At 42.7% G+C, this 25,212-nt stretch overlaps 1 protein-coding gene across 5 annotated transcripts in view; it reads left to right on the forward strand.

The window, feature by feature from the left end:
- The first annotated feature begins 7,387 nt into the window (after positions 1-7,387).
- SLIT2 (slit guidance ligand 2) overlaps positions 7,388-25,212 on the forward strand; it is a 361,217-nt gene continuing 343,392 nt past the window's right edge. For all 5 annotated transcript variants that reach the window (XM_036330006.1, XM_036330014.1, XM_036330022.1 and 2 more), the window contains exons 1-4: positions 7,388-7,601; positions 11,103-11,174; positions 12,351-12,422; positions 24,047-24,118. In XM_036330006.1, the coding sequence (XP_036185899.1) occupies positions 7,423-7,601; positions 11,103-11,174; positions 12,351-12,422; positions 24,047-24,118 (395 nt within the window). In that variant the 5' untranslated portion in view covers positions 7,388-7,422. The remainder of the gene's footprint in view (positions 7,602-11,102; positions 11,175-12,350; positions 12,423-24,046; positions 24,119-25,212) is intronic.

Below are 25,212 nucleotides of genomic sequence, written 5' to 3' on the forward strand. Positions count from 1 at the left end.
ACCTTGATAGGAATCAACCTGGAACCCTTCAGTCTGCAGGCCAATGCTCTATCCACTGAGCCAAACTGGCTAGGGCCACACTTTCATGTTAATTTCACTAAACCCAACTTCAACCCTTCCAAAGAGTAACGTGGGACATCATTATTATGAAACCAATCTTATCCATGTCCACTCTTTTGTTCATGGAATCCTGTAGGCCTGGGAAGGGCTTGATCTTCTATTCTTCAAGTATAGCCTCAGCCTCACCCTTCCCAGGGTTCTCCAGGCCTTCCTACCAAAAGCTACTTGTGGCCCTAGCTGGTTTGGCTCAGTGGATGGAGCGTTGGTCTGCGGACTGAAGGGTCCCAGGTTCAATTCCAGTCAAGGGCACATACCCGAGTTGTAGGCTCTATCCCCACTAGGGGGTGTGCAGGAGGCAGCCGATCTATAATTCTCTCTCATCATTGATGTTTCTATCTCTCCCCTCTCTCCCTTCCTCTCTGAAATCAATAAAAACATATATAAAAAAAAGAAAAAAGAAGCTACTTGTCATAATAGCAGTTAATGGAAATATCTAATCTAGACTCACATTGCATATAGGTAATTTTAAAATGTTCATTTGTTAGTAGCAGTAATGATAAAAATAACAATATTGCCCTTTATTTAATGAGCACCTAGCTCTCTGCCAGACACTGCTGTTAATTTGAGAGATACCATCTTTTCTTATTTAACAAATTTAATTTTATTCACATCTTGTTACCATTAAAGGTTAATTCATAAAAACGTTTTTTGCTATTCTGACATCCTTTGCCTCTCATCTCTTACAAATAAATTCCCACTACATAGCAGAAATATTACAATTGCAAAAGGAGCACATTGAGCATCTTTTAAACCTTTAAAATATGGCTTATGAACAGTTTTACACAGCAGGGTACCTATTGATATGTTACACATTAACAGATCTATGGTACCATATGGATAATCAGATTTCGTTGATAAAGATGAAGTTGGCATTTTTGTCAGGAAAGCTATTAGGGGAGTTGCTATAGTGTGGAATTTCACTTTACAAAATAGATCTTGAGTATATCACTTTTAAATCAAACCAGAAACTAGACCAGCTCTGGGAAAACACTCATATTTACCGTATGCATCATGTAAACTGGAGAGATAGCATCTTCATCTTCGCAATAATCATGAAAAGTATCATTATTCCCATTTATAGGAAATATTAAACTGGGGGAAAACAAGTATAATAAATGTTTTAACTGGCTGAGAAATAATATTTGGTGCAGCTTGCTGAGATGGAGGCTCTTTCCACCTCTCAAGGTCATGGCTTTGGAATAGGAGCCTAAGCTCTGGTTGCCTCTGTGGGGCTGTACATGAAAATATTTTGGTGCCCCCTAGAGGTTATCCGAAGAGTACCATTGTTTAATGCTAGTGAACTGAAGCTAGCCAGTTCAGCAGGTGCTACCTATGGTACATTCCCGGCTTGATTCTCAGTACAGGCTCAGGTACAACCCCAGAGAAGCTCCCACAGAGCCGTGGCTCTCAGACTTCAGTGAGTATTAAAACCACTTGGAGGACTTGTTAGAACTCAGATTTCTGGTCTCTACCCCCTGACTTTCTGATTATGTGGGTCTGAGGTGGGGCCTGAAAATATGCATTTCTAACTACAATTCCTGGTGTTTCTGAGGCTGCAGGTCCAGGGCCCACAGTCTGAGAACCACTGCCCTCGGGAGTCATCTCAACATTTAAGCCAGTTGCAGAAGCTGGTTGGGTTTCAGTTTCCTTGGGGCACTGGTGCTGTGGATATTCTCTCTCCACTGCTCCCTTTAGATGACCATAGACATTTATAGCAATATATCTTCTGCCCGAGGAGCCATTTCTGACCAAGTACAGATATCTTGACCCCTGGGAGTTCCAGAGGTTCTATAATAGGGTTGATTGTAGGAGAACCAATTGGGATTTGAGATCAGAGAACTCAGATTCTGATTTCAGCTCTGCATTGAATCAGACCTGGCCAAAGACTAACACCCTCACCTGAACTCAAATAAAATAGCAACCTTCTAGAACTACACTGTGGTTTTAACCCTATCCAATGACTTGGTACTTAAGAGTGAAACAAATTTTGGTTCAACTTTAATCTTTAATGATCTGAGGGTTCCATATCTGTATTTTCAATACAGAGATATTATGAAAAAATTATAATTAACATGAACATCTTTTGCAACAATGCAAGATCATAGCATGAAAGCAGTTAAATCAACAAAATTATTCTGTAAGTTTCATGAGTTTGATACTAATACTGTTATTTACCTTTGTTTTAACTCATATTTACCTTTTTTAGTAATTCTCTTCTCTTTTCCTTTCCCCCTTATATCCCAATTTCACAAACTCTTTTTTCCAAAGAAAATGCAAATAGAGAAAATGTCTTGCTCTGTATTTTTTAAAAACTGTATAGGTTTTTTTTTTTTAAAATATATTTTATTGATTTTTTACAGAGAGGAAGAGAGAGAGATAGAGAGCCAGAAACATCGATGAGAGAGAAACATCGGATCAGCTGCCTCTTGCACATCCCCCACTGGGGAAGTGCCCGCAACCCAGGTACATGCCCTTGACCGGAATCGAACCTGGGACCTTTTAGTCCGCAGGCCGACGCTCTATCCACTGAGCCAAACCGGTTATGGCAGAAAACTGTATAGGTTTTTAAGTGTCTAAATTGTTTTCTAAATTACTTCAGTAACTGTTTTTGTTCTTGTTTTTTTTCAACGTAATAGGAGATGTGAATGTTGACTCTAGTGGATTCCACTTCTGGTTAATCCAGGTCAGGATTTATGGAGACCTCATGTGGTGATAAGAGGCACCACAAAGGGCTTCCTTCAGGAGGGGGGAACAGAGTCAAAGAGAAACTCAGAACTCATTTGGGAGCAACAGAGAATTAAGACCTAGAACTTAATGGTAGTGAAGCAAGGTAAGGCCTCTAAAAACACATTGAAATAATACTGAAGAAACAATATAAACTATTTGTAAAAATGAGAAAACTGGTCACTCATGTATGAATTTCCCTTTATTACCTGAAAAGTTGATAGACAGAAATTAATGTGCCATGTCTCTTATGGATTAGTTGCAATCTTCCTCTTTTTTTCTTAATAAAATCCATTGGACATACCTTCTTATTTAAATTTGCATCAAGTTAAACTATATGTTTCTGTAGGCCTGTTGCTCTGAATGCTACTTTCAGCTCTTTTCTCCATTGTACACAGAATGGAAAGTGAGCCAGAGAAAGAATCGAACTTGAACTTATGTCTATGACTTGCCTTGTGTAATGATCACATAGCATTATTTGTGAACTAGAGGCCCTGTGCACGATATTTGTGCACTAGTAGGGGGGTGGGGGCTCAGCCTGGCCTGTGCCCTCTTGCAGTCTGGGAGCCCTCTTGGGATGTCTGACACGGGGAGTGGGCTAAGCTTTACAGTCAGACTACCTTAGTGCTGCTGTGGAGGCAGCAGAGGCTCCTGCCACCACGGCTGCACTCGCCAGCCATGAGCCCGGCTCTGGGCTTCTGGCTGAGCAGCACTCCCCCTGCGGGAGCTCACTGACCACCAGGGGGTAGCTCTGCATTGAGCATCTGCCCCCAGGTGATCAGTGCATGTCATAGTGACTGGTCTTTCCACAGTGTGGTTGATTTGCATATTAGCCTTTTATTATGTAGGATATTGGAATACAGGATATTTTTTTTTTTGCAAATAAAATATAGAGAAATGATTCTATGTGGTGGGTAAAATTGAACATAAATCATCCTGTTGCTAAGAAGGTATAAAAATTGTGAAATTAATGAATTTAGTGTGGTAGTAAACATATTTCAACCATATGATTCACTGGTATAGACTAAAGAAAATTCACTGGGAATAGAAGGGGGTAGAGAGGGATAGGAAAATTCTTCATCAATGATAGGTACTTGTTCTTTATCTCATGTTCCTTTAAAGAAAATGTGAATATAGCTTCCACCTTCTCCTTCTTAAGAACTTTAAGCTAAAATCTAGAAGGACAAATGAGAGTTAATAAATGTCTGGGATTCTTTAAAAGAATCAAGCATTGTAAATCTATGAGTATCCTAAGAGTACCTTGTCTTTGGAAATGTCCTCAAAATGCCCTTAAAAGTTTTCGAGGGCAGGCAAAATGACATAGGTAGAGGTAGCTATTATAAAAAGACATTTTACATAGACACAGACTATAGTGCAGTGAAGGCCTGAGGAAGGGCCTGGAGTGGGGTAGAGTGGGACCAAGGGGGAAAGACATTTTGAAAAACTTAAGTAGGAAAAATATTAATGGGGATAATGGAGAAACTTCAGATTGAGTATATTATTGTCTTAAAGAAATCAGTCCGTTTCAGAGTTCCTACTGTGTGTCCAGCCTATTGTTAGATGTTGGACATAAAAAGGGGAATTGGACAGATCCTATTTCTTTCAAATGGGTGACAGATAATTATACAAATAATTATCACACTGTGAAATTGGCATTAGGCTGGGGGCTTGCACAAATTCCCCTGACAGCCCTGATGGAAATGGGGCAAGGGAGGGTTAGGTGAGGCATTTAAATTCATGCAAAGTTACTGATGGATTTATATGTCAACAAACCAATAGCGACATTGGTTTAGTTGGGGGGAGGGGGGCGGTGAGGGCGGAGCTGGAGGGTGGCAGCAGTTGCCAGACACACATCACATTAGAAAGACAAAAAGAAACCAGGAAATTCTCTTCCAAGACATAGTGGGGGAAAATATTCGTAACTTCCTTCCCATGCAAGGTGCTTGCTAGGAATTTATTTTTCCCCTCCTCATTAAAATCACACACATACTCACGCCCTTAGAGTTTTGTGAGCATATTACATATTCAAGACATCAACTGAGCTTGGTATTGTCAAGCGTGTGATGATAAGGAAAGGGTTAAACGGAAGGGGGTGTTCCAGACATGGGCAGGCTGGATAGAAGGTGGAAAACCACCGTTTTCCCACTTGCAAAAACTCTGAACTTTGAAGCTCCCCAAAATACACGTGTGCGTGTCTGTGAGCGCAGGCAGATCTATTTTGGTAGGATTTAAAAACATTTTTTTAAAAAACCATCCTCTCTCTGTCTTGCTGCGCTGCAAACCCCGAGCAGCCCCCTTAGGATCGCGTGGCAAAGGCTGCAGCAGAAGCACCAACTGGCAGCGCTGTTTACGCCGCGTTCCAAGCCGCCCTCTCCCCAGGCCCCCACTGGGAGCCACCATCTCCGAGGCCGGGTCACCCCTGGGGACCTGGAACTGGGGGCGGGGGCCCGGGGGCCCGGTTCCTCCCCGGAAAACTTTGCTGCGCGTGGGAGCGAGGGCGCTAGTCGTGGTGCATGGGAACGCGCCGCGCCGCCAACCGCCTCCTGGCCGGGCGCTGGGCTGTGGCCCTACCTCTCCGGGGCGAGGTGCGGGCTCCCTGCGCGGCCAGTGGGCGGGGCCGGCGGCGCGGGGCGGGGCCGAGGCTGGGGGCCGGCCGGGTATATAAGGCCGGTGGCGCCGGTTAACTTGGGACTTGGGGTTATTTATTTGGCCAGCGCGCCAGCCGCACGGGCTGGTGGTGGAGGTGGTGGCGGCAGCGGCCGCAGAGGCTGCCACAGAAGGTGATTAAAAAAAAAAAAAAAGGCAGCAGCGAGTGATGGGAGCATCGTGGCTCCCGGGCGCCGGCTGGAGCTGCGGAGTTTTCGGGGCGCGGCGGGAGCGCTGAGAGGAAGGGGAGCGTCCGGTCCGGGACCCGGCAGCCGCTCCGGAGGCGCTGGCCCGGCGGTTGTTCGGCGGGGCTCGGCGCCAGGCAGCCCAAGCGAACACCTCCAGGCACCGCCGCCAGCCACCTTCCCGCAGCCGCGGGAGCCCGGGCTGCCGCGTCCATCCTATTGTTTAGACACTTGCCTGGAGCTCCGGAGTCCGCGGAGCCACCCAGCCCTCGCTCCGGGTCGCCACCGGCCCTCGCCCCCGCTTCCCAGCCCGGAGAAGGGCGAGCCGAAGCCGCCGGGAGAGGAGAAGGGGCCGGGAGGAGACGGGCTGCTCCGGACGGGACCGCGGCCGCAGCGTCAGGTGCAGCGCCGGGAGCCGGGCGTCGCGACGGCGGCAGGAGGACTCCCCGCGTGGCCGCGGACGGGCTGCTGAGCCTGGGAAAAGTTCCTCACTTGGAGGAGGAGGACCCACTTGTGGGCGGCCGTCGAGGGGCGGAGCGGGGGGCTGCGCCCGCCCGGGAGCCCGCTCTGGTTTCTTCCACCTTTGCCATCAGGTGTCTGCCGCGGAGCTGCGCGGTCTCCGGGAGACCGGAGGGGCCGGCACCGGCGCGCACGCGGACTGCCATTCGCTGCCCCCTGGGCGCCCACCGGCCAACTGCCACCACGCCATCCCCCCTCCCCCGGACACTCCCGCAGGACGCGGGACGCGGACACCTCCACCTTGGCCTTTCCACTCCTTCAGGCTGGCCTGCCAGCAGTCCTCCTAGGAGCTCTCGTCCTCAACTTGGCCTCTTGGATTTCCTCTGCCAGGGTCGTGACTAGTGGATATTACCGCCGGCTGCTGCGGCCCCAGTGCCCTTTTGTCTTTCCTGTTTGACCTCCGGGCAGGCCCGAGTGCCCAGCATCGCCTAGGACGCCCGGCGGGAGGCGGGATTGCGGAGGCAGCCTTCCGCGAAGTGCATGTGTTTTTGCAAACCGCCCTGAACGTGGGCTGTCGGGAGACAGCGAGGACTAGCCCCTGCCGCCGAGGAGCCGCGGGTCAGGGGGAGCCCTGCGAGGGAGCCGCGCTGGTCTCCGGGAGCAGCTCCCCGCGCCCCCTGGCTGTGCGCCCGCCTGTGCGCCCCAGCGCGCCATGCCCAGTGGCCCTGCACGCACGGTTCCTGGCCCACGGGGCCCCTGCGCCTTCTAGCTCCAGAGAGCCCGCTTTCATCAAGGACAGCGTTCCTATTGAGCCTCCCTCTTCTGCCTCTGAGCCTCCCGCCGGAATCGGATTCACAGAGGAGGTGGTGGAACCCGAGCAGGCCCATTCCCCGCGCCACGGGCTCCTGCATCTTCGCGGCTATTGAGAGCCCAGTTCTTTCCCACCAAGTTGGTCTTGGCGACTCCTGATCTCCTCCCGGCGTCTCCCGGGTCTTCGAACAGCCTTAGCCAGACCGACTCATCTTCAGGACCTAAAGTTCTGCAAGGAGCGCCCGCCCCGCTGGAGTAGGGTGGAGGGGAGGTGGGAGGCGGGTACCTGTGCCAAGCTCTTCTACCTTGAATATTAGAACTGTCACGTCCGCCTTATTTCCTGCACATTGGCCCGGGCACTCTGGGTTGCTAGCCCTGCACCAGACCCTGGGCCTCAGCCCCAGCGCGTTTGGCGCCCAGCAGCGTGCGGTAGAGGAACCACCGGCACTGGCGAGCGAGGAGGCGGCGGCGGGGGAAGATGCGCGGCGGCGGCTGGCAGACGCTGTCCCTGGCTCTGGGCTTGGTGCTGGCGATCCTGAACCAGGTGGCGTCTCAAGCGTGTCCGGCGCAGTGCTCCTGCTCGGGCAGCACGGTGGACTGCCACGGACTGGCGCTGCGCAGCGTGCCCAGGAACATCCCCCGCAACACCGAGAGGCTGTGAGTATGGGCTCTTCTCCGCCCCCCTCCTCCCCCCCGCCCCCCCCCCCCCCCCGCCCCATCAGGGTCGTGTGCCTCAAGCATGGAGACTGGAAGGACTTAGCGGCATCGGTCCCTGTGCCAGGGGCAGCCCCCACAAGCTCTTCTGCACGCCCATCCTGAGGTTGGAGGCTTTGGGGGGGCGAAGGACAGGAGGGCGCTGCCCAAGGAGGGGCGGGACTGTTGGCAGCTGCACTGGGTCCCTTCTCCCCGCTCTTGTCCTGATGCACGTAGACCTGTGCCGTCCAGTTCTCTGACCTGGGGCGTCAAGGAACTTGATGGAGGACAAGTGATCGCGGGTGCTCGGGGCAAGGAAGACAGGACTTTGCTCCCCAGACTCAGTCAACAGAGTCACCTTGCGTTGCCAAGACTCGCGGGGCAGTTTCCAGGCCGAGTCCCCACTCTGGTCGCCGCGGGGTGGCGCAGGGACTGGCGGGGGGACTCAAAAGAAGAAACCTCCACTCCTTGGCTTTGTGTAGCCCCCCTGGGTCCGCAGGGAGGGGAGAAGGGATCCTGAGGCGTCTGGATCCACCCAAGAGTCACGGAGGGAAGGATGCCCCGGGAAGCTGTGGCCACGCGTGACTCCCTGTCCTGTTTCCCGCCCCCCCCCCCCTTTCTCTTGGGAAAGCAGGCTGTGGCGGGCCCCTAGGGACCTGTCGCAGAGGCGACTGCAGAAGCGGTCCACTTCCCAACCTTAGGCGAAATTAGGGCTGCCTCTCTAACCAGACCCAGCCCAGTTCAGGTCTCACTGTTCAGGGACTTTGCAGCCCTTGGCTGCCCCCTCCAGCCCTTTCGGCGGGGCCCTAGTGCTCCCGTCCACCTTTCTGGCAGTTTCTGTGTCCCTTCCTCTGGCAGCAGCTCCCCTGCCTTCCCCTCTTCCCGCTCCACTGCCCGCAGACATCCCCGCCTCCTTGTCTCTGCGAGTCTCTAATGAAGAAGTAATCCCAGAGCCGGTGTTGATGGCCGGCCCACGCGCTCCAGTTGGGGCACCCCTTGAGTTCAGGGAAGTGGAGCATGGAGGCCGTTCTCTTTGTGATCACAGTGGGCAGTGCTGGGCGCTGCCCAAGCGCCCTGGGCGCACTCCACTCGCCATTTCGCGTGGGCCCGGTGGTCAGGGTGGGTGCGGGACAAGGACGGCCAGGGCCAGCGCTCCCGACTTAGCTTCCAGGTCTCTACGCCCCAGGATATGAGGGTTGCACGCTGCAGAGAGGACTTGCTCCAATCTGCACGTCTCCACTAGCAGGGCCCTCACTCAGCACGTAAACCAAATTGAACTTATCTAATCCACTTGCCTGGCCCACAGTTTAAAGGCCAGAGTTGAACCCTTGATTCTTTGCAAATGGCTCCCCCATCCCAGCCTCACTCCTTCCCTCAGCGCTGGGTAAGTTGGCGCCTTACTAAGGGTGTCTTATTAAAATGTGAACCACCACATGTGTCCAGGGTTGGGAGTAGGGCATTGTATTATGTCAACTAGCCAGTGAAGACCTCAGTAATTGTAGGGACAACTTGATGGTACTTTGCTCAGCTGATGTGGAGAGTGGGTTGGGGAGAAAGCAATGCAGAATTCTGTTTCAGCACTTGGCATGTCATGCTATTCAGAACAGTTTTAAGTACTAATATGTCTTAACTTAACAAAAAGGGACAAAATAGCAAGTGAGTTTTATGTCTTTGGGGGAAAAAAAATCCCTATGAGGAATCTACTAGTATAGAGTTTTCAGAAAATAGTTTACTCAGTGATGGCGTATACAGTTCTATCACTGACTCATTAAATATAGATTTCAAACACAATCTTATAAAGTCAAACTAAGAGAAGGCTTACTTCCGTGAAGGAGAACGTTTAAACCACAGCGAAGCCTGGTTTTACTTGACATGATTGGAACCAGGGCAAATTTAGATCTTGACCTAAGATGCCAGAGAAGGGGTTGTGTGACTCTTGAAGGAAACTTGGTGCTGAAATCTGAGCAAAAAGAACCCGTCAGGGCCTGAATACTATTTGCATTATTGCCCCAGCTAGCAGTTTTCCCTTTACAGCCACAGTGGGGGGGAGGGGGGTAAAAGGGGCTCCCTAAGCTGCAAAAGAAGAGTTTAGTTTAGTTTTCATACAAACATAGAATTGTTGGAAGGTAAATGCCTATAAATGCAAGTCTTTGAAGTGCAGGTCTTTTGATGGCACTTCCTTCTTTGCCTTAGGAAGTTCAGCCACCCTGCCACCTCAGGAGAGAATTTGGGATATTTAAAATTTCTTCCAGAGTAGTATTAAAATATTGTTCCTTTAACTTTTTGAAGGGAACTTTTTTGGGGATGTGCCTAACAATAATAGCAGAATTCCTGTGAAGTCAATATACATATCCTTATACAAACAAAAGTTGAGTAATCTTGATTGTAGGTCCTTGCTTTTTATCACTTTGAATATTTCTTGCCACTCCCTTATGTCCTGCAAAGTTCCTATTGAGAAATCAGCTGACAGTCTTTTGGGGTCCGCCCTTGTAGATAAGGGTTTTTCTCTTGCTGCTTTTAACATTTTCTGTTTGTCTTTAACCTTTTGCATTTTAATTATGATGTGCCTTGGTGTGGGCCTCTTTGGGTTCATCTTGTTTGGGACTGTCTGCACTTCCTGGATTTGTATGTCTATTTCCTTCACCAGGTTAGGGAAGCTATCATTTAGAATAGAAGAACTTATAAATAGATTCCCAGACAAGAAAAAGCTAAAGGAATTTATTACCACCAAACTACTATTACATGAAATGTTAAAAGGTCTTCTTTAAGAAGAAAAAAAAAGATTAAAAATATGAATAATAAAATGGCAATAGATACATATCTATCCACAGTTGAATCTAAAAACAAAATAAGTGAGCAAGCAGAGCAGAAACAGGCTGATAGATACAGAAAACATTTTGATGGTGGCTAGTTGAGAGGGGTTTGGGGAATGGATGACAAGAGGTGAAGGGATTACGAAGTACAACTTGATTATATGAGGCTGTAAAGCATAGCAGAATCAATGATATTCTAATAACTGTGTATGGTGTCAGATGGGTGTGAGATTTACCAGAATGATCACATAGTAAGTTAAACAATGTCTAATCACTGGAGCAAACACCTGAAACTACTGTAACACTGAATGCCAACTATACCTGAAAAATAAGAAAAATGATTAAAAAATATAAAACTAAGAAACGAAAATTGAAAGCACTCCTATACATGCAAAAAAAGAGCACTTCTTGTGACAAGATAATCCGTTTTCATGTCTCATGCCAGCAGGTAGGGACTCTGTAAACTTGTTGATGATCATTTTAAAAAATTCCTGCAAAGGTTACCCCTTTATCTCTTTTACTTTGCAAACTGCTTTAGTCATTGGAACTGATCTTTAACTTCAAGTTCTTATTTAGTTTATGTTTTTAATTTTTAACTAGCTATTGATAGAAATAAAGTGGGACTTTCATTTTCTTTTTTGTTTTCTCTCAGGGATTTGAATGGAAATAACATCACACGGATTACCAAAATGGATTTTGCCGGCCTTAGACATCTAAGAGTTCTGTAAGTACGTTCTTCTGTGTTTTGAATAATTTTCTTTCTTTTTTTTTAAGCTTGCATATTTTGAATTGTTACTGGTCTCAATATTAAAAACTGTCCAAATAACAAAAACATAAACATTTATAAGGTCTAGGTTTTCTTTCTTTTTTAGTTTACCACTATACTACAACTTTTATTAAAATGTAGGCTTTTATTTTAAGGTTGGATGCAGGCCATAGAAACAGTACTGTAGAAATGGCCTCAAGTGTTTGCAATGCCATACCCTAAGTGCCTTAGACATATAAAAATGTAGAATAATTACTTTCACAATATGAATAAGTAATGTGAGACATTTGATGCACTTTTAGGATTTCAGATTTACTAGAAATAATTTAAGTGGGTCTGCATTTTTACTACTAATATAGAAATGTTTAGCCTTTTCTGTCAAACAACACGCATATAATTTCTAAAATTAAAATCAAACAATCCAGCTTTCTACAGAGTTTATGATGGGACATGTTTTTTTATGAAAGTACACTGGTCATATTTTTAACTCTTATATTTTATATCTCTGTAACTTTTATAAAATTCTTGTAATTGAATTACTTCTTTCATTAGTGAGTTAAATTAGTTCTGAGTGAAACATCATTTGAGATTCAATATAATGTAAAATTCTTTTCCCCTCAGGTTTGTAAATATTTCCCTCACAGTGAACATATACTTGGATCATTGTGTGTTCAGTGTTCTTTTAAAAGACACACTTGAACATTATGAATGCGTCCAATTTCTGATGCATATCCATAAGTTAACTGAACTATGTGTATGATGAATTATTATATATTTATTCTCTTAGTTAAGACCTCAGTTGAAAGTCAGTTTACTGAAAAACATCCATCAGAGCTCCAGTGCCATAGGTTGTTTTCCAGAAAATACTATGCTTTAAGGTGCAGAGTTTTGGCTAGTGAATTTCATGTCACTGTTAGGATTTTTTCCTGGAAGTTTTGGGGTGTGGATGCTATTTCTCCTCCCTGACTTCTCTCAAATATATCATCATTGAATTTGATATTAAATCTCAAACCAGAGCAAAATTTAACTTCATAAAGAGAAAGAGAAAGAAGTTGCACATTTTAGTTGCTGAATTGAAACTTATTCTGACGGTGAGGGCTAACATTAAGACTCCTGCTATATTTTGCATTTCAGTCAGCTCATGGAGAATAAGATCAGCACCATTGAAAGAGGAGCATTCCAGGATCTTAAAGAACTGGAGAGACTGTAAGTATTTTCAATTCCAAACTCATGACGACATAACTGTGTTTTTAAAAATACTTGAATTTCAAAGTCCCTGCCTTTAATTTCATGTCTTAGTCTTTGAAAGTTTATAGAAACAAGAGGTTGAATAAGTGGCTTTCAGACTCATTTAAAAAAAAAGACCCCCTTTTTTTACATAAATAGGACTAACTTGAAATAAAGCTAAAAATACAGACTTACTTTCCTGAAACATTTACTCCCTTGATAAGCACTGCCTTGGTACTTGAGATGTACATGGTTTTCTTATTGTTCATGTAGTTTGTTTTATTTGCTTATGTAGGAAGAAAGGTGGTCATTTTATTTGCATTCATGCTGAATTATGGAAAAGAAAAGTTTTGCTAATAGTATTTTCATTTCCATGCTGTTTCTTTGTGTGTCATCAGTGATAGTTGACGAATTATTTTAAATTCTTAATGATAAAGATTTGCTTTCTGATATTTAACACTGACGGTGAATATTGGTAATTACTTCTATTCACAATTGTATTTCATTATTTTATAGTGACTTTCTAAGTTTTTCTGCTGGAAAAATCATTTAAAGATTAACAGATATGGAAGTAAGAATTATGTCTTCCAAGGGTGGTTATTTTTTTTCCAAAAAGGGAAATGGAATTCAGACTTTAAAATACTTTTTTTTTTCAGACACAAAATTTTAAGGATTGGTATATATTACCTGAGTGCCATTACTATATTATATCTACAGTGTGTATCTACAAAGGACAAAACATCTGTCTGTAATAATTAGGATAAATTACACACTTTGTAATTTGATGTATGAATTCCATTTCTCATATGTCTTGATAATTCAAGTTTAGTAGATTTGCATTTTAAGGGCAAATACAACTTTTTTAGAAGTAGCAAGGATTATTGTAATGTTTCCATGACTGCTTTAATAGGTACTTTAGGTAAAAATAAAGCGCTTATTTAAAATAATGAAATATTAAGTTAGTTTTAGGCATTGTACATTCACATTCACTGGACCTAAGGGCAAAAGTTAATTCTGTGTAATTGTCTCTAAATAGAAAAATGCTTGTCAACTTCTAAGATATGTGTAAATATATAGGATACATGTTTATCACCTCAAGTACATTAAACACAGAGATGCCTAATTTATTTTACTATAAAATTTTATCCATGGTAAATCTTACAATATAGGGAATATTATTCTGGAATTAAAAGTACATTTAAAATCACTACTTTGAGGTTGTTAGGGAGAGAGGAATAAAAATAAGGCAAACATTTCGTTAAATTTATAAACGAAGTCCGTAAGTTCATTACCTATTCATATATAAAAATACTCTGAAAATATTTATTCTTTGATTTCCTTCATAGGCTTTTATGAATAGCGAATACCTAATATCTTGTAAAGGTATTTTAGTGCATTCATTTAAAAAGAAGTATCGATATAATTTTAATGTTTAGTAAGTTGAATACATAATTTTAAATGATCATTTAAATATTAACAGTTTTTTCATGAATAACTTAACTAGTCACCACATGGAAACCTATATGTTTGATTCTTAAACAACTTTCAAATTATTGTGGGAAACTTAGTGGCTTTTCAGGCAGCTTCTATTTAGGTTGTATAGTAAACGTTTTCAGAAATATTCTAACATATCAAACCTTTAGAAACATTACAACATATCAAACTTTCTCATTATTTTTTAAGCCACTCCAGGGTATCATTTAACCTTTCATCTTGAATAAATTAACTTTTCTTAAAAATTATTAACCAGATGCCGTATGATCTGAAATTTGATTAGAGTTGTAAGTAGGTACTAGTTTTTGACTTTGACTTCCCCTGGGAATGTCACTTCATCGCAGAACAATTTTCTGTTCTACTAAGATGTGATCAGATGTTGCAGAGTGGGAGGAGGATTTGTAATTTTGAATGAAAACTAATATATATGCAGGACTTCTTTAAATCACCCAGCTGTTGGCCGAGAGCAAATATTTCATATTTGTGAGGAAAAGCTGAGAAAATTCCTTTTGTTTACAACTGCCAAGTCCATCTGATGGAAGCACATTGTTATCTGACAGCCAATTCATCTCCTTGGGACTCAGGAATTCAAAACCATTTCTTAGGAACATTGTGGATACACTTTTCAAATATTTATTTTTAAAAATACATTAAATGCAAAGGCAGTTTTGCTTAAGAATGCATGCATTCCAGTTATTGTGCAATAAACTATTTAAAAGTTTTTTAGTATATTATATTAAAAAGTAAAAATAAAAGAAGCTATCCAGGGAGTTCTTTAATAACATTTTTATGGCCTGTGGTATATATCCTTATTTTAGTTGGTGGTATCCTTAACATCACAGAAATTGCCTTTTTTTTTTTTTAAGCTCCAAGTGTAAGAGAAACAAAATAATGAATGAGTTAACTTTTAGCTAATTATATGTTGTATGAGCTTACATGTTTTTTTAGCAATTTAGATGTGAATTTTTAATGGAAAGTCCAGAATATGAAAAGGTGTATGATTGCAGATTTATGTTGTAAATGCCATTCATACAATATTTATAGTAACTTAATTTTCATTCTTTGTGAGAAGAAAAATAAATAAATACAATTAATTTTATTTGTGTGCAAGTTATGGTTTTAAGTTATTTTTTTCACTTTAAAATGGTAAAATCAAAGCAATTCCAAATGATGATTGTGAGTATTTTAAAATTATAAGCTTTTTTTCCCATTTTATTTCATGTTTATAGAGTTTTATATCTAGAGAGAGAAGACAAACCTGAAAACAGAAAATAACATCTGTGCACTTTTAGAAATCCAACTTTTAATCTATACGAACCAGGGCATGTTGTTAAGTTGAATTAAATTTTATCATAGAATGAGCAAGTCATTATTTGTAAGCCAAAGCATTATAGTTAGAAGAGAGGGGTTTATTCCCACCTAAAAGAATCAATGACATGTAAGACTATTAGTGAAAATCTCAAGTAGATAGATATTAAAATCTACCCCCTGCTCCCTCTCTCTTCACACTTCTTTCTATTGTGTAGAAAACAACATCAGATGGTATGATCATCATCAGAATTCATGCTTACGAATCATTGTCAAAGAAATAAATTTTAATCAGGCTTATAGAGCATGAGCACACATTACTTCGGTATAGACAGTTTCTGACTGTACTCCCAGAGCTGATGAGGGCAGCAGCACCTTTTCATGGGTGCTCTGTGCTGCCAGTAGTACCTGCACATCTGGGATGAAAATGAAGCCGTGAGAAGGTGCCCCAGGTAGATTCTATTAGCAGGTCTTATCGCTTCATCAAAATATTCAAATGAAATCCAGTGCACTTGCATGACTAGTTATTAATTAAGTGCAATGGAAATTAATTAAGGAAAACAAACTACAAATAAGCTACAGTAAACAACTGAAACTTTTAGGAAATATACTTTTTTTTAAAAATACTTCACAGAAGATACCTGTATATATCTGCAATAAAGTCTCCATTTAGAACTGTCAATTCAAGGTATTTCTTGGCTGGTGCATAATGTTTTAGGGTCAAAACAATCACTTTGGGACCCAGGACTTTTGTGTGCTGGGCTAAAGTTTTGTTGTTCACTTACAATTTATGGAATTATGCTATAGTCCTTAAAGTTCTAGTTTAGGCCTTTTAAGGAGACCCAGGCCACTTCCGTGTTTCATTAGTGAAGTTCATCTGCTTTAGCAAGTTTCTTAATAACACAAATGCAAGAGCGTGAAAAGGTCTTTGAAAAATTTTAAGGTTGTCAAAAGAATATTAGGATATTTTATCCTACTTGCAATGAAATGCTTAGATGCAAAATAAAATACTTATAGGCCCAGATTATGTTAATGACAACCAATCACATACCGTAGAAAGCCTGGGACATTAGGCTTTTCATTAACTTGACCCCAGTTTATACCCTCACAATAAGGAAACTGCAGAAATGAAAAAGGCCAGGGCTAGGACTGCTCTTCTTTTCTTACCAGTCCTGTGTAAACGTGTGCTTTTCAAACCAGGATTGCTTTAAACTCTCCAAGTTGTAGACTCTCTGGGTGCGAATTGCAATTTTCCTACTAACTTGGTCATGAGTCCTGAAAATATATGATAGTAAAGCCATCTAAGGAATCCTGGAAAATAAACCTGTCCCCTTACTATTTTAAAGTTTCTACCAAGATGATATAAATGTACTCATCTTAATTCACAAATGTCTAAATCCCGGTTTAGCAGAGCCTAAATATGCCTCAACACTACACTGTCCTGAAAGGATACGTAAAAGGCACATCGATTATTATTTTTTTAAGGTGGCTCTGCATTCGTTTTTCTGCGTGCACACACCATTTATATGTAAGCCTGTGGCAGCCAGTGTGAGGCTGAGGCTGAGGTTTTGTCACAGGTCGTTACACATGAGTTCAGGTAGAGAAGAGGCTGAGGAGCAGGCCTGAAGGAGAGCACCCCTTATCCCTTGTTCACCAGGGAGGGGTAGGGAGTCCCTCTCCTGACTAATCCTGCAGTTTGTGGGCAACACAGAACACATTCCTTTTCTTAACGTGGGGGCAGACTCACATGCTAATCTCCTTGGAAAAGAACGCAAGCTCATCTCAGAAGAATTGTTCTCTGGCAACTTTACACCCGAGTTTAAAACCAGTGCAGTGATTTTCTTGGGAAAGGCTCTTTGAAGAGCATATCAAACCTTAGAAACGGGCAGAGTATGTACACTGCATCATATAAAAATGTTCAAGGATGGACTCTATTGCTTGATCTGTGATACCGATGAAATGTCCACTCGCATCTGTATGTAAGTGGTATTGAACTATTTTACATGACATTTACAGACGAGGGTCTCATAAGGCTTTACTGCCCATGCAGTATTAGAAGGGTAGCCTAACACTGAACCCATCCGACAGCGTTTCTCATGCACCGTTTTTATGGGCCTTGAAGTTGAGCGGTGGCGAGAAGGCCTGTTTGCTCTTTGGGGGCCGTGTTATAAATGCTGAAGCAGCGGGCTGTGTATTTTTCCCACATCTGTTTTGGGCCCATCCTTTGTGGCAGTGTTTGCTGCATGCTGTGTCTTTTATACGTCTCCCGAAACGAGTCGTTTACTTTGCACTGTTACAATGTATGTGTGGAAGCAGTGAAGGTCAAATATTTTACATTGAATTGTCTTTCATTCCTGTTGGATACCTTTCTGCTTGAAGTATGCCTTCTAGACTGAATATTCCAGTTTTACATGGAGTGAGAGGCTTGCCTACATAGATTTCACATGGCTCTCTCCCCTTCCCGCCCCTCCCCCCCCCCCCCCCCCCCCCAATCCAAAGCAGTTTTTTTACTGCTGGTCGGGAAGGAATATTGGTGAAAATGCTGTCAGAATGAGAGTGTGGGAACAACAGGGCTGGTTTGGTATTAATACCAAACGTTGGTACGTTGCTTTAAGATAATATTTGCAACAAAAGTATCTGATTGTCCGACTTTCTGGGTCCATCCACTATCCACTCTGCTCAGGTGGGTGTTCCCCAGCCATGAGCTACTGCTCTAGGTTCTGCTGAGGCATCTGGCCTTTCTATACGCAGTTGCCTGGTATCCTATGGAATGTGTCAAATCCTCATTGGTTGTGCTGTTGACTATGCTTTTTAAGCTGATACAGACGCTTTTCCCTCCTTTTAAAATCAGAAAGAATAGATAGGAGTGACATCGGAAACCCTTGGTTTCAATTCCAATCTTGATCAAATTGTTTTATCTTTGAAAACTTTAGTTTCCTCACCTTTAGGACAGAGTTGATTATTATATCTCATAACGGTGTGGAACACGATTTAAGTAAGATAATACATAGTTTTACAACAGGCTCAGTACTTAAAGAATTATGTGGGGTTTTTTAAGGGTTATGTGTTTCTTTATATATTTCAAAATTTCCTATTTTTTCCAAAGCTCAGTTTAAGAATTATTTTATATTACGAATCTAATAAAATGTATATATAATGAATTTGACTTTTGAACATTCATATTTACTATCGTTTTCATTCTGACTCTTATCATATGGCATATGATTAGAAGAGATGTGAAGAAAGTGCAAAAACCCCTTCAAGTTTCATTTTAGAGTATTTCTCATAATCTCTCTGAATATGCAGAGAAATACCAAGAACTAAAGGGCGTGAAGAGGAAGCAACATTTTTACTAATAAGTTTTGATCTCTCTACCATCTATATATATAAAAGCCTAAGCGACCAGACGACCGGATGACCGGACGGTAGCTATGATGCGCACTGATCACCAGGGGGCAGATGCTGAACACAGGAGCTGCCCAGATGCTGAACACAGGAGCTGCCTCCTAGTGGTCAGTGAGCTCCCACAGCTGGAGCACAGCTCAGCTGATGGATGGACACCAGATGCCAGGCTGATGGCAGGCAAGCTCAGCTGTAGCAGCACCAGCCTCTCCCTCAGACAGTCCCCCTGCAAGCCTGAGCAGCAGCGGCAGGTGCAGCGGGGCCGGGATGAGCCGGAGCGGCCTGGTGCAGCACCCAGGCTCAAACTCCTCCTGGCCGCCTGCCGCTTCATGCACTACTTCGTTCTGTGTGGAATCAACATGGACAGCGGGCTGGAGCCCGACGAGCTAGTGGGTAAGGCTGGGCTGTGGCAGCCTGGATGTCCACTGATCCCCGCAGCCCAAGCCAAGGGACCCCACCATGCACCGGGCCTATAGTGAAATATAAAAGATGAAATCATCAATATCATTGTTGAGATATACATTGTATATTATTCATCTAATGGTAGCTACCTGTTAAAAATCTTTGCTTTAAAAAATGAGAAGATAATACATTTTGAAAAGACCAAGTGAAAATTTAACTGAGAAGGCATTTATATATGTGAAATGGGAGACTGTAAATGATAGACTCTCTAAGGCAGCATTTATCAAATACTTGTTACAGACCAGGCACGCTGCTAAAACACCTTATGTTTATAATTACAGGTAAATATGAGGCATACATTTTTCACTGGCTTTGGTAAAACTGTTTTCACTTCACATTTTGAATTGGGGTGAAGGTGGTGAATCCTGATTGAATCGAGGTGCACACTGAAACAATAAGAGACTGTAACCTCTATCAGCGGGCAAATCGCAGGAGCAGCAGACAGGCAATGTGAACCAATGCTTGTCAATAATGCTCAGGCTGCCCTTCAAATCTGAAGGTTGTGAAGAATCAGCATTTCAGAGGACAGCTGTTTGGGGCGATACAGACAGATCATTCACCCCACTGAAGGGCACAGTCAGAAACAGCCCACAGCACAGAGAAAACAGTTATTGGGATCCCTCTCATTTTTGTCTTACGGAAAAGTGTCTCTGAGACTCATTGTCCACCTTTCTGAAGCCGTGAATCCCCATCCAGAGGATTCTCAATCAGCCCTGAGATCTTGTGGGCAGATTCCATCCGGCTGGTGCTGACACAAGAGCTGGATGTCACTAAATCCGTGTCACCTCTCCTTGGATACAATTGAGTATCCTTGCTCAGGACAATAGGTAACTGACCCACCTAGTCTGCCCATGGAGCTAATGTATGCTGGCTCCTAGAAATCCTCCTCTGAGATACCCTTAATTCGCTGCGTGCTGTTTTCCTGTTCGGGGACTATTGGGTTTTAACTTCCTTAACTCATTTGCGTTACAGTTATTATTATGACACTTGCATCTTCAAGCTGCTAGGAAGTATTCTGTGGCATTAAAAGAAGAGAAGTTACTTGTACTCCAGCTCTATTTAGAAATTGCTATGCACCTTAATAGTCTTTAAAGTAATTTTGGATTTTTTAAGTATCCTCTTCATTTAAGGATTTAATTTCTGGTCATGGCACAAGAAGTTCTGGTTATAATTTTTTTTTTCTTGATTGATGATTATGGAAGAGTGTCACTTTTTATTTTAATGTTTCTGTTTCCACTTATTCTTAGTATTGATGGAAGAAAGAATAGAACAGGAACCAGAAGTGTATTAATACTCTTTTAAAGGAGAAAGCATGGTCATATTGCTTTTCTGTGCCTGTTACAACTTCACTTATCTGTTCTATATTGTATGATACTACCTTGTCTTGTAAGCATGGCTGGTTTAGAAATATTAAGATCATTCATAATAAATTTCATGGAATGATGATAAAGGACTTGAATTCAGAGAAAATAAATGTATTTCTCATTTTGTCTCAACTGTAGCTATTTTAAACAGATATTTAAGATAGTAAGCTGAACATAGAGCCAGTTTGTTTTTAAAATAAAACTTGGTGGCTTACTTTCAGGCGGTTCATTCATTGTTAAGGAGTGGGCTATATAAGGTATGTTTTTCCCAAGGAAAGATTGGTGAGAAGGAAATTTTCAGCATCCTATTATTTTGAATCATTATGTAGGAATGCTTAGACTGTGTCCCTTTGAGAGGAGTGATAGGTTCTGGACTTGCCTCGCCTGAATTCAAGTTCCAAGTCTGCTATCTGTGCGCTGTGTGCCTCCCTCAGGACAGCAGTAATAAGAGCACCTACTCATGGGGCTGTCCTGGAGAATGAGTGAGATCATTCATGTAAACCTCTCAGAACTGTGACCATCACATAGTAAGCTCATGTGATGTGTTAGCTATTGAGAACCACTGGAAATGTGAAAATAAAAATTAAGAAGAAGACACTGCACCCCATCTGAAATATCTACTTTCTCACAATATCCGAAATTGTACTGATGTAGGCCCATCAACAAAAAGTCTAATTGTAGCTATCACTGCATTATATATCTGAATTTTTAAAAACATTGAATTCCTGCCTGGCCAGTGTAGCTCAGTGGTTGAGCATGGACCTATGAACTAGAAGGTCAGGGTTCTATTCCTGGTCAGGGCACATGCCCGGGTTGCAGGCTCAATCCCCAGTAGAGGGCGTGCAGGAGACACTTGATCAGTGATTCTCTCTCATAATTGATGTTCCTATCGCTCTCCCTCTCCCTTCCCCTTTGAAATCAATACTATATATATCAAAACATTGAATTCCTTCCAGTTTGTAGATGGTATTAAGAATGGCAGAGGGGAGGGAGGTGGATGGAAAAGAAAGGAGGTAATTGCTCTATAGGGCACATGAAAGCAGGTGTGGCAGTAGGTAGGTTCATGGGAGAGCTTGTAAAACCCAGGGCATATAGCTCAGGGAGCAGGCCAGAGGAAAGTTGGCCGAATTTAAAATACGTATGCCAGGGCTTTGCTGGATTCCATCACAATGCAAAAGGAGCAGTCTATTCTCATTCCTAGGACCTACTGAGTGTCAGGGAAGAAGGGAGAGAATACAAAGATGCCATCTTTATACTTGAAGAGACACAGACCAGTGGGAGTGAGTACCTATAATGCAGCATGGCTGCCTCTTACTTATCAAGTGCTGTGGGGATGTGAGATTGCAGCACAGGAAGGAACTAACTATTGGAGGAAACGGGGGAGTTTCCCAGAGGATGTAAGAAAGTGCCATTTGGAGAACAGGGAAAGCAGTCCATACAGAGAGCAGCCTCTGCAGGGACAGGGCTGGAAGGAGTGTGCTAGAGTGGCTGGAGAATCATTGGTGATGTTCGTTAGTCCGATGGTTTGGTTCAGATGATGAGAGCTCATCTCTGTCGTTCAGAAATCCGGGCTGGCTCTTGAACAATGGGGGTCTTTCCAAGACTGGTTGCTTCCCTAGAAAAATTCTCATTACTACTCTTGTGAATCTTTGTAACTCACTTTTAAAAAAATATAACAAGTCATAAGTAAATAATATTTTATGACAATCATGTAGTAGTGGACTCTGAGAGCATTCCTTCCTCAGAGTCAGGCTCAGCAAATAAAAATAAATAAATAGAAGCTTTTGTTGCACTTTAGCATTAACCTTGTTTTGTGCTTTATTCATAACAATCCGTGTAAGTGGGCAATAAGTGTACCCTTTCAGCACTAATTTTACTATGTCCCCCCTATTTATCTTGGCATGTTTTTTATGAGTATGTATTTTATTAAGTGCTGAGAATGTTTCCGAAGATGACCAACTTCTCCACAGTATGAGTCACTAACGAAAGTTGTGGTTGCCGTCGTAGCCTCATGGCATTTTAGAACTGGAGGAGGTTCTGAACTCCACCTGGCCCAACTTCTCACCTTGTGTAGGATTTCTTGTCACTACACTTTTCGCAGGGGGGAAAAGGAAATTGGGAAGCCTCTGAATGAATATGGGACACGAAGTTGGGAGTCTTAAAGGCAGATCATTCCATTTCTTAATATCTGTGATTGCTAGAATGGTCTTTCCCATGATCTACTTTCTTAAGAGTTATAATCCTTTGGCCATGTCTGCCCTCTGGAGACCAAATGTGTAATTCTGCTTACACCAAGGTGACCATTTAAATATGTCACCATCGATTGATATGCCTTCCTTTATTGTCCGCTGAACATTTATCTTTAAGACTTACGAAATACCTCCAGTTTCTTCAGTGTGACATTAGTTTTTGGGACTCCTTACCCTTTTCTAGTGCTTTATAGCAGCTTGTATGTCATTTAAGTGTGAATTTTGCATCAGCTTTTCATCATTTTATTCACATTTGGGAAAAGCAGAATAATACAAATTCATTTTTATTGAAAGGTTAAATTGTATACCTGAAATGAATGAGGTTGGAGCATTCATACATCTAGGCCGGAATTGGCCCACTCTTTAGCGAGAGTGCATGATCTAAAAGAACTTAGCATTGAGGGTCTTTCCAAGACTGGTTACATAGCATTGAGACTTAAATTAGTTAGAGTTGGAATCAAATTCTTTTCTAAAACGTTGAAATCATTATAATATTAGCTAAACATTTTAAAAACATAATTTAAGCATCTGGGACACCAATTAGTAATAAGTCAGTATCAAATTCAGTCAAGGGTCAAGAACGATGGGTTCAGGTTTGAACTTTTTGGTTTCCCTCAGATTTTGCCTATCACACTGACACTTTTGCACACATTTCTTTCTGCAACTAAATCAGGAGTAAGGAACATCTGGCCCACCGGCCATATAGGGCCCTGCAAAGTCATTTGGTATGGCCCTGCCCAGGCTTTAGGGATGAGTTAATTAAATGTTTGACCAAATACAGCAGGCTAATTTTAAAGTTGATAATTTTGTATGGGCTGCAAATGGTGTTATAAATATCCAAATGGCCCTTGGCAGAAAAAAGGTTTCCCACCCCTGAACTAAATGAAAAGCTAACAAAATTGAATTTCATCTCCCCACAGTGCGTTGGCTGATAACATAGGCCTTTTGGGACAGTGTATGAATTATCTTAGGGCGCCACTTACTGAGATATTTCTGCTGAAGGTTGAACTCTCTCCTTACCGAACCACCAGAGTCTGAGTCAAATCCTTTTCCACTGTGTATATTCCGGTTGACTGATACTGCGCGGGATGTGAGTGTAGCCCCAGTAATCATGATCTGAGTAAGCATAATGGAAAATTGCCTTAACGACTCATATAGCAAAAGGTGTAACCAACTTTTGATTTGCAATGCTTGGATTCTCTTGAATGCCATTTCTTTCTCTCCTGCAAAACAGGATGAGGCATGACACTACCAAATCAAAGTTTCATTGTTGGGTATTTTCTGTGTAACAGACGCTTTTTTTTTTCTTTTTCTTTCCCAAAAGGCGTTTAAACAGAAATAACCTTCAGCTGTTTCCTGAGTTGCTGTTTCTTGGGACTTCGAAGCTCTACAGGCTGTAAGTAGACCGATTTGGTGACCATTGCTCTGGGTAGCACCTTGTGTTTTATGAAATGTATTTCGGATTTGTTTCCATGTGCTTTCTTGGAATGTATTCATCACTAGGTTCATGGATTAAGAGTTTGCCTTTGTTTTCAATGGAAATTTAAGGTTGGTTTCCCAGTGAATCCAGTGGTTTTGTTTGCTTAGCATTGACTTGTTTATGAATGTGTGATTGTGATTGCATCATTCTGGTTTGCTCATGTGATGCTGGGGAGGAGATGTATCTAACTTCTCTTTGAACACTTGATTCAGTTCTGATGGGAAAAATGACACCACACTTCTTTTTTGGGGGAAGTTGGCCTCGTTTCCTTATCAAGTTAGGGTTCTGAATGTTAGCTTTTTAAACATTGTTTCTGTATTATAAGATATTCAAAAAGGACTGAACATTTCTTCTTATATGTTCCTTTTAAGGCCAGAATTCCAAACTTCGCAATCTGAATGACTAAGGGTTTCATATCAAGTATGTCATTGAAGTACTTGGGAAGGGGTGTAATATGAGTTTTAGGCAGGATCAGTTTTTCCTCCCTGAAATGCTTGTTCTCTGACCTAGTATATAATAGTGAAAACACACTTTTGAAAGCTTTTACAATTAGATTTTCAGCCATGGGAGTGATTTCGTGCAGATGGGCGATAAGCCACAGTGTTGGGAAAATACATCGCAGCAATTACTGATGTTCACGGATGTTGTGGAAAACTGTTGGGCTGTATCTGCTCAGAATGGCCCCCGCCGGGATGGTGGGAAGTCCCATATGGTCGTGTGTGTAGGGATTGCTCTTTTCTGAACTTGATTCTGTGGCCAAGGCTCCGCAGCCTACAAATTCAGTATTGTTGTCAGTTCCAGAAGAGGGGAGACCGTCCTTCCACAGCCCTGCCCCCAGGGGAGCCAGGATCTCTGTGGGGACCTCCCGGTACCTCAGCTCACTATAGAGAGAATCTCCCCAGCAGGAAAGGTGTGGCCCGCTAACAACACACCTGATCTTCCTCTAGAGTCTGACTTTCCCGATACTGTACCTGCAAGGAGAGCCCATCACCTAGCAGTATTTCTCGGCT

The sequence above is a fragment of the Myotis myotis genome, unplaced genomic scaffold (assembly GCF_014108235.1).
Source record: "Myotis myotis isolate mMyoMyo1 unplaced genomic scaffold, mMyoMyo1.p scaffold_m19_p_1, whole genome shotgun sequence".
NCBI classification, from domain to species: Eukaryota; Metazoa; Chordata; class Mammalia; order Chiroptera; family Vespertilionidae; genus Myotis; species Myotis myotis.